General features: G+C 38.0%; 1 protein-coding gene across 3 annotated transcripts in view; it reads left to right on the top strand.

The window, feature by feature from the left end:
- ST7 (suppression of tumorigenicity 7) overlaps positions 1 to 10,487 on the top strand; it is a 142,905-nt gene that overhangs the window by 115,250 nt on the left and 17,168 nt on the right. For all 3 annotated transcript variants that reach the window (XM_027893672.1, XM_027893674.1, XM_027893673.1), the window contains exons 10-11: positions 6,270 to 6,342; positions 7,878 to 7,980. In XM_027893672.1, coding sequence (XP_027749473.1) covers positions 6,270 to 6,342; positions 7,878 to 7,980 — 176 coding nt within the window. The remainder of the gene's footprint in view (positions 1 to 6,269; positions 6,343 to 7,877; positions 7,981 to 10,487) is intronic.

Genomic DNA, 10,487 nt, shown 5'->3' with positions numbered 1-10,487 from the left:
AACATATGAACAAATTATTTCCTTGAGCAGTCTGCCCCCACCCTGGGCTAAAAAGTTGGATCACATTATGTGAAACCTCAGCCTCTGCAAGCAGATGCACTGCTTTACCAAAAGCCATGTGTTAAATTGTGTTTATATTATGTACCTGGCAACAGAGCTGATGTCCATAGTCATTATTCATGGGAAAAGGGCCTCATTAGTGGAACAGCATGCACTGTTGCTGAGCTACATCATTATGGTTTCAGAGTTCAGTGTCTATCAATAAGAATAAGGATGACCTAAATACTGTTGAATTCTGAAAATATTTTTGGCTCTGATATGACTCATATCCATGTTATTTACAGCAGAAATAGTTATGGCTGCTAAAGAGACTGTTCTTGATGGAATAAGCTTCTGATATTTGTAGTAGATAAAGTCTCTCTGCTCCTCTATCCTTGCTTTTTAGACAGATTTTTTTCCAGTGGAGTTGGTCTGCTTGTTCTAAGAGCAACTGATCTATTAACTTCCCTGGGCAGCTAGTTGCTTTGATAGATATTATCTGATTACCTGGGCACTGTGTGAAAACTCAGACTTTTCTGGCAATTGAAAATCATATTTAGAAAGAATATCTATCTCTGTATTTAGTGATGCAATAGTTCCTCTCTAAACCTGTCCTTGCTTTCATTTTTTAATAGAACAGTGTTTTTCAGTGAGACTGTAAACCTGTCCCTTCTCCCCTTCTGTCCAATCTCTTCTTGTCCTTACAGACTTACGAAATGAGTAAATTCTATTTATATTGAATACATTTAGATAGGTATAGATATCTATATATATTGAAATATGTATTTATATTAAATATATTCCTTTTGTAGAGATTTGCAGATTGATGAACCAATTGCATGCAGCCATCAGTTGCATTTTTAGCTATGGTCTCCAGGTGTGTGTGTGTGTGTATGTGTGTATATATATATATGTATATGTGTATATATATATATATTTGAGATCACATCTCTATCCATTTCATTACTTGCCATATTTATCTCTGACATTTTTGAGAAGACGTTCTACCTGGTAGAGTTAACTGGGTAGGTGTTCTAAGTTTTCTTCTGAGTTAAAGAGGTAGCAAGTGGCAGTCTGGAAGCAACCATTAACTCATGCACATTATTTTATAATCCTTTTGTTTTTTTGAAAGAGAGATCTCAAGAAAAAGTGGTTTTTTTAGTTAAGGTCATACCAAAGTCTAGTCTACTTGCCTCAAGAGATGGAAATCATGTGACACCTGCAGTTTGTGTAACAGTAATTAAGAGAATAGTTCGTCTTTGTTCGTATCACATCTTTTTCAGCTTCTCCTTCTAAGAACTAGTTTATTTCCTCATGTCAAAATCACTTGTCACTTCAACTAGGTCTCTGCATCAGTTCTGTGTCTGTTCATACCATCTGGTCTCCTCTTTTTTGCCATATGATTATGTGGAGTTTTTCGTTTGTCCAGTATGTGCAAAACCACAGAAAGTCTAAAGTAATTGTACTAATCTTGCTCTTTTTAATCTTCTGTATCAGAAATTACTCCTTCCCCTCTATAGGCATTTAGGATTGAATTTGGTGAAGTTAAAGGGGCTGACACATGCTTGGTCACTGATATGCATCTCAGCAAGAGTTGCATATGAAATGTTTAAAAGCAGCAGTTGTAAATCTTGCTGTAACTGAACAGTGTAAGTTTCAGTTGTGGTCATGGCAAAATAAAGACTTTTTGTTTGTACCGAAGTGTTTTTTCCCATACCATCAGGGGACCAAAGTCCAGCCCTTAGCATACATAGTGACCATGTGTTTGTGTTTGGTTGGGTGTTTCCCACCGCTAAGGAAGAATGTCAGAAGTACAGAGAATCAGAACTGTTTTATTTTGTAAGCAGTGTGTTCATAGATGTGCTCCCTCCAACATGTTTCTACCATGTTTTGTGGAAAAAATGAATTGACTGTTCTAAAGGGAGATACTACTACAGGATATTACATCTTTTTGACAGTATTTTTCCCCTGGTGTTCAGTTCATTCTTTATTGATTTCTATCCTTGTTTTTAGCCATTTGTATCAGTTTAATTCTCTTTCTTCCTTAATATTTGTGTCTTTATGAATGACTGGATCTCTTTTCCATCATCATCAATCCATCCTGCACATATTTATTTGCTAGAGCACTTTCAGGCTTTCCCATAAGCAATTCTTGCTACCCCTTGTGTAAGGGTTGACAATCCAACCTGCAGGTGCTGAGAACTAGGGCGGGTTCTGTGCTGACAGAGCAAGTGTTGGCCTGTCACTTAAACACTATTGTCTGCAGAGAGGCTGAGGGACAGAAAATCAGAGCTGGGATTTGCCCCCAAACCATAGCACAATTCTTTGTTTTACCTCTATGCATAACTTCTTTCAGTTTGTTGATATACCTCCCCATACCTGTCTGGAGCTAATGGAAAGAAAATGCTCATAAATTAAGTCTAGACTTTTGTATTCTGTTTAAAGATCCATGCAGTAAGGAAAAAGGAGAGCCTTTTTTAGACTGACACATCAGTTCTTATTAGGCAAAAATGTCATGATGGAGTTGACAGCAGAATAGCAGTCACGTCTTTCAGCACATTGTGGGAGCTCCACCAGTAATCACAGGAGGGTGGGAAACAGTGTATGTGAAGATATTTTGCCAGATGGCTCACAGAGCTGGACAGAGTCATTTATTAAAACTTCACTTTGGTTCCTGACAGAATACATATCTCCTAGGACTAGTTTGGACATGATTCTCTTGCTAAATTCAAGTTGTTACCAGACATAATTGTTTTTATGTCTTTCTCTAAAATATGAGGGTGCAGTTTTGGAGATGAAGTCTAAATTATATGAGGATTTTTAAGTATTGTAGTCATCAGACCAGCATGTAACAGAACCAAGTACTTAGGGTCTAATATGGAACAAATGAAAAGCAAAACCCTTCTGAAGGGAAGCGGGCATGGACCTACTGAGGGCTATCTCAGTCAGACTAGATGATGTCCAGAGGTCACTTCCAATGCTAACTGCTTTGTGATTCTGTGATAAACACAAACGTTTGTGTGTATTTTTTCCACTGCTAGTGGACTTTAGGTATTGTCCTCAAACAAGTGCTGCTTGCTTGTTAAGAGCCTGGAAGAGTCTCCCTGGGTGTCGGGCCCCCCGCTGTTGCATTCCCTGCATGTTATTGCCCCTTCCATGAGCTGAGCAAGCTTCATTCTAGAATTTCCTGTTTTGTTTTCCCCATTGTTCTACCTGGAAATCTGCCTCAAAAATTCACTTCACAGAAACCTTCTTTTAATCTCTGGCGTAGACTTAATTCTGAACTCTTTATTCTTGTGCCAGCTTTATCCATTACTTAGGCAATCCTTCTCCTTTCCTGATGTTCCATGTGGGTATGCATAGGGAACAGTTGTATCTTCTCTCAGTCTTTATTTCGCTTGTTTTGATACAAAAACCATCCAGTCCTGTTTATTTTTGTTGTTCTTGACCATGGGGGATCAGATTTGAACACAACATTCTTTGGGAAATCCCATTTCTTCTGCAGAAATGATTCACGTGGTGTACCTGAGCCTTACCTCATCTCACCACATTTCCCTTCCTTACAGATGCCAGCCCTCCATTGCAAATCATCTTGCAATCTATATGCACAGATGTTTCCAGCTCAGAAACACTTACTGCCTACTAGAAGATATTGTTTTGTTATACTATGTTTTGTTTTAATGTATTTTACCCTATATCAAGTTCAGTTCTTACTGCATGATCTCTTAGCCAAGAATTGTAATAATCCTCACAACTTGGTCCATGCAACTTCCTCTGAACATTCTCCATTCAAGTATCAATGATTAGATGCAGAAACTAGGTTGTATACGTGTAATTAGAAGTTGAGTGGTCTCCTTGTTTAACCTCATGGCTGAATGGACATTTTCTTCCTGTCATTCTGGGTTTTACTGGCTTTTTGTGCTTGCTTTGATGAAATTGAATGAGCAGCTTTTATCAGCATAACAACTGCTTTTCCTCTGCTACATCAGTTCTAGGCTCCAGACCTCTGGATTCCTTCTAGTTCAAACAGATAGAAAGTGAAATAGTGCTCTCACTTTTATTAGAAATCTGAGCAAGCATCCTCTGTTTGCTCCCTTTTTTATCTCTAGAGATAAAAAGTCCAGATACAGAGAGTAGCCAGGATCTTCTAGTCAGACCTGTCTAGGCACAAGATCCTTTCTGTGTCATTCTGACAAACTTTTAAAGGTCAGATCCCAAACTGGTGTTATGAGGTTTGAACTGATGCAGGGGAAAATATTTCCTATGAGGTAATGGTGGTTTGATGGCCCAGAGAAACACTTACAGGTAAGGGGAAAATAAGGTATTCTGTTGACCAATTGAAAACCTGATAAATGTTTTTATAAGCACATCGTTGGTTTTCTTATGTGTGTTTTTTTTTTCTTTTCCATTCCTCTACCTTTCAGTCCATTTATAATTTCATTAATAAGGTTTATACTGAAAGCCAGTGTATTCTGAAAAAGGGCATTTCTGTTTACTAGAAATAACTTTTAACTCCTAATGTTAAGGAAAACCGGGTATAAGCATTATAAGTATAACCGGGTATAAGTGTTATTGAATGTGCTTATAAATATTTTCTCTGCCTGTCATTGAAGATGTGCTCATATCTGTATCTGTAGCTGTCTTTTATTAGTGGAGTAATTAACATATCTATCATCCAACCTACTTTGCATGCTGTTGATTTTAATTACTTTAGACTACAGTTACATACCCCAGTGAATATATAGTTGGAATATATTATAGAGGAGCCTCCAACAGGATCTGTACATCTCATACTTGAAGGGAAAGTGCATAAGATAATAGAGAGGATTTAACAAGTAGCCTTTTCGAAGTGCCTCAGTCATTTTGTCAGTGTTTTCTGTCTCAGAGAACATTGTACCTGTTTGCTTCGTTATTAATAAGTGAGGGATGGTGACCACTGAGATATGACTTGCTTATCCTCATTAGCTCCCTTTTGTAGCCCTCTTTTGCAAGGCACAAGTTCAGTACATCACAAGTTTCTCTTAATCCAGAAGTTACCAAGTTACTCATGGCAATTTCATCTTTCTAAGCAAGTTCAATGAAAAACCAATGGATATATAGTTTCTTAGAACAATAGTCATATTAGCTGCTCCTCACTTTCACAGTGGACTTACTGAAGTGCCTTGTGTTTACTACACTGCATTTACTGTTTACTGTAGGAAGCTCTCACAGTGTGCAGAAGTGTTTGCAGAATCCAACCTTCAGTGGGTTTGGTTTGTTGGGGTTTTTTTCATTGAGCTGTAGTCTTTAACTTTTTAATACTGGAATATTTCAGTCACTATATAATACGTGTCTGCTGGGTAGATTACAGAATCACAGAATATGCTGAGTTGGAAGGGACCCACAAGGATCATCAAATCCAGCTCTTACCCTTGCACAGGATCATCCCCAAGAGTCACACCATGAGAGTAACTAATGTGGAAGTCAGTTCTTCTCTATAACAGTGGGAACAAATATGTCACTCAAGTTTGTTAAGCAGCATTTCTACCTTTTGAATGCTTTGTGCCAATTTGCTATTAGAAAACAGATATAAATTAATTAATGGGTTAAGTCTGGTTTATAGCTGCTTAGTGTCTCTGGAACAGGATAAAATGTACAGAGACTGTCTGGTGAATGTTTTGCTCCAACATTTCCCTAAGAGGCAAAACACCTTATTTTACAGTTAATCTTTAAAAGCAATAAATCTACCAGTTATTTGCTTGCAAGTCAAATCCATTATTACTTGAATAGCTGTCCTAACTTGTATAGCTGCCACAAATTCATATTAGACAACTGCTTCTGCATGAAAACATGAGGACTAAATAAGATAGCCCTCAGCTATTACTTAGATGTTTTGTGAACTATGGAAAAAATTCATGAATTCCAGGTTACCTATACATTTATGGATGGAGTAATGAATTCTTTCATTACGTCTCTATCATGTCAGTCTTTCAATTAGTTCTCTAATGAACCCAGTTGCTGTTTAAATAACAGTTCCAGTGGTCATTAACATACATTTTAAAGCCTGTATATAAGGTGAGAATAAAAAAATCCATTTGACATGGCAGCACAAGTCCAATATCAGAAAGTATTCTGAGTTCCCATAGTAATTTTGCATATGTCATGCTTACTCTGAAGCATCAGTCAAACACTTGTCTTTCTGCAGACTTTTAAGTTTTCAGATGTTTACTTTTTTTCTTTCTTTTCAACAGATATAAGCCTACCAAAATCAGCAACAATATGTTACACAGCTGCGTTGCTCAAAGCCAGAGCTGTCTCTGACAAGTAAGTGCTTAAGAACCACTGTCAAGCAAAAATCCTGATTTAACTCGAGATTTCTCTTATCTGAGCCCACACCCTAACAATCTGCTCAGTAGCAGGAAAATTCAGTCCTGCAGTAAATTTACAAAATTACTTTATATATAAGAAAAATTTGCAGTGATCAAACATTGCTTTTCAGATATTAAGGAAGAAGAAGAGAACTAGCATAAATTCAGTTCTTGTTTCAGTTTTACATATACTGTCTGGGTGAGCTTTGGCTTCCTAGATAGTATAATGAAGATGCAACTAAAAAGGGTTGTGTGGCTGAACCTCTTCAAGTTTGTATAAATCTGACCATAAAAAGGTAATAAATACATGTGGATGCACTGGTAGCAATGTCATTTTACAAGAGGTGTCAGAAGACTACGCATCTACTTATTTAGCGACAGGTGGATTTAGCATTATTATTTTGTCAGAGGTTCTGAGAGGTAGATGGCGTTCATATTTTTAGAGACACAAATATGTGTTCATTCCTGTGATGTTTTTCTCTTGCGTCTCAACCTTCCAAGGTGCTGAGCACATCTATGTGATGCCTGTGGACTTGAGAGCACTGGCCTGCTCTGAAAGGGTGCTCAGCTCCTTGCGAGATGGATCTCAAAAATCCCAATTCTGCTCTCAGATGCCTTTACACAAATCCCAGGCAGAGTTGTGTCTGTGCACCTGAGGGTCGAATGCTCCCCTAAAGTTGGAAAGCAAGTAGAGTGGAAAGCCATTTTCTTGACTGACATCCTGACAGTTTTTGCTTTTAAAGTGTATGTACACATCAAGATCTAAGTAATTTTCTTTCATTCTTTTTATCCTGTAGATCGCCAGTACCTACTGCAACATCTTTCCTCCCTACACAGCGACTCCAGCTTGGGAGGGCAGGGCTAAGGTTGTCACAGCTTTCCCTGTGGTGTCTGCCTGCCAAGTACAGCTCTGGAGTTAGCCGTGGGGTGTGAGGTGAGAAAGAGATTGCATGGTCTGGTTTTTTATTCACTGGGGCAGATGATTTGCCCACAGTTTGGGCATGCTACCCTCAATGGTGCTGCGGCCAGTAGACCACCTGCTACTGCTGCTGCATCCATCCCAACCTGACCCAGGGGCATTGGGTTGGGAACCTCCCTAAAACTTCCCCAAACCTGTTTTTAACAGAAACCCTCCAACAATAATTTGGCTTTGTTTTTTTTTTCTTTTTTTTCTTTTCTTTTTTTCTGCAACTTCAGCCTTGAATATGCCCCTTAGCAAGGTACCTAGGGCAAATTTAGATTAGCGACAGAGAAAGGACTGTTTGGATGGACTTTCTGCCATGATTAGATGCAAACATGCTTTCCACTTCTGCTGGGATTTTCATTGGCCTTGATGTAATAGATCACTCAGAATTTCCACTTTCTATGGAAGTTTGGAGAGCATAGGAAAATGACTCAGTTTGGTTACATGGGCCCATGTTCTAGATTTGTCTTCTGGCTTTTTCTTGCTAACATTTCTGACCTAATGTGTTTGTTTCTTTGCTTTTGTAGATTTTCTCCAGAGGCTGCCTCAAGGCGAGGGCTGAGTACTGCAGAGATGAATGCAGTAGAAGCTATTCACAGAGCTGTAGAATTTAATCCACATGTGCCAAAAGTGAGTATTGAGAAAACATTGTTGTAGCTCTTAACACTGCTGAGGACATAATTCCCAGTTTTTGTGTTAGATTAATGAGTGATGTTTTGAAAAGGGGAGGAAACAATGGGGAGGGAATGAAGCTATTAGTGTACATGGTTTTTTCATTTCACATTCAGGACTGTGCAACTTGAAATTTTAGCTAAAGTGGATTGCAGGAGTAGACACCACCAAATACTATGATGCAGCACAGAACCATACATAAAGACAGATTATTATTTGCAAAATAACCATCGAAGATCTTCTAGTTCAAAATAGCATATTTTATTTGTTTTGATGATTATATGTAAGAATATGTTTTGGCATGCTGTACAGTCTTTGGAGTTAATGTTGTGCTTTATATAAGTTGCATTAGTAATTCCTTATGCATTAATGACAGTACCCTGTCATTAAGTTCTGAGAATGCAAAGCTCAGAGATGAAAAATTGCGTAGAACTACAAAGACTTAAAATGGATTTATGTTCTAATTCCATAATCCCCTCTCTAGATACGTATCTCAGCAGTAAGAAGCTTGCCCAGAGGCTGCTAAAGGCTAATGTATTTTATTATTTCATCACCTGATACTCAGTATTGCAGTATATAAGTTCTCTGAAAAGGCAAACTATAGGCAGATGCTTTTTGACCCTTGAACCTTTTTGGCCTCTGAACCTCACCCCACAAACCTTTGGACTAGTATTGCCCTTTGAAAGTAAGCAGCAGTGGACTGGTATATGTTAATGTAGGGAGCCTATTTATTAGGTACAGCTGAACACCATATCCGGTCAAGAGAAACCAAAAACCTCTCCCATATGTACACATGGATTGCAGGAAGTTAATTCTCACGCATTGCAGGAGTTAAATGTTTTCTCTGTGTGCTTTATCTGTCATGCTAAGCACTAAATATTATAGTATAGCTGTCTCAAAGTTATGCTGTTTGCTTAATAAAATTATCTAGACTTCCTCTACAAGCAGTGGAAAGAACAAGCTATCTTAGACATCTCTAGACAGATTTTCCCTCCAAGGTGTCTGTCTCTACACTGTCTATTAAAAGATTAACTCTTTACCAGTAAAAGCTTCATTTTTAGGCAACAAATTTTAGGTGAGATGAGTCCCTTTGTATTATTAGCTGATCTTCTATTTTTGTGCCATACTATAAAATTAAAATATTAAACGAAGTTTGGTTCCAGGGCTGCTTCCCTGAAACTCTTTTCACTTTCTTCCATCCCAGTGATTGTTGCACCAACACAACTGTTGGTATTTCTCTTCTGCCTCGTAGCCAGTTTAATTCTCTAGTCTAGTCCTGTTCTGGGTGAACCTTTCTGAGTATTTTACTGAAGCCTGGTTAGAGATCTTGGCAAGCAAAGATGCTAGCTTCACCTGTTGTAAGCAATCCTTGGAAGCCTGTTCCATTTTCCTTACTTATCTCCGTGCCTTTGATGATTATTTCCATCAAAACCTGTTTTAACAGTTTACATACTAACGTTTCCATATTGACACACATCTCCCTTTAAATGAACGGCTGTGCATTTACTTCTCTCGTCACTTAATTCTGAGTGGGGATCATTTTGCTTTAGGTCACTTTTGCTTTAGGTCAGTTTTGCTAGTCTGGCTGTTTCTGGAACTGGTTCATTCACTGTTGAGGGACAAAGATAGTGGCCTTCACTTCTGTAATGTCCATCCTGCTGTTGTCTCCAAGCTCTCTGTCATGAAATTGAGGCTAAGTCTTCATTTGCTGCCTTTTTTGATTTTTCTATTTCTATTTATGCTTAAGTGCATGATGTTCTTTGGTTTGACTTCCTTCGCAAAATTCACCTTACTGTAAGTTGTGGCATTTGCTGCATAACCTCTGCACTTCCAGACCTCCAAGATCCTGCTTTTCTTGTAGATCAGAACTTTCATGCATTGCTTGTGATGATACAGATTAATATGCAGCACTGCTGATTTCACGCTTCTTCTTTCTGCTATTAGCCAAAGGATATTAAGGTGTGAAAGGATGGATTTGATGATAGTTTTATGCACAGTGTAGATATTAAAGCTCAATTCCCACTTGGTTATGATTGACGTCATATCCAATTTATTCTTGAGGAAATAGAGATAAATGTTAGCAAGCAGCATCACAAGAAATCTAGCAGGTCCACAAAACTAATGTGTCTTCAGAGCTTCTTTAGGACTCAAACACTAATGAGTATTTTGTTCAGACTGAGGAAGAAATAAATTAGAAGGTGACAAATTATTTTAAATTCCCAACTGAAGCCTTGAAAGCAGGGTTCTACACTGATGAAGAGAAAAAAATGCAGTTTGTTATGTTTCTGTTTTGTCTCAGAAGATTTTAGTGTTTTCAGTGCCAATGGTTAAAATTTAGAATTACTACATAAAAAGATTATTACTGGATATACATTTTCAAGACATTTAACTGGAAATAGCACATTTTTGCTAATAAGATTCTGAGACAAAGAGACTGCAGGAAACATACTCAGAATATGCTGAGA

Source organism: Empidonax traillii, unplaced genomic scaffold (assembly GCF_003031625.1).
Source record: "Empidonax traillii isolate 1590-97213 ecotype Southwest subspecies unplaced genomic scaffold, ASM303162v1 scaffold401:size1000279, whole genome shotgun sequence".
Lineage (NCBI taxonomy): Eukaryota > Metazoa > Chordata > Aves > Passeriformes > Tyrannidae > Empidonax > Empidonax traillii.
The sequence above is the reverse complement of the archived record's forward strand: the minus strand, read 5'-3'. Positions and strand labels throughout refer to the sequence as shown.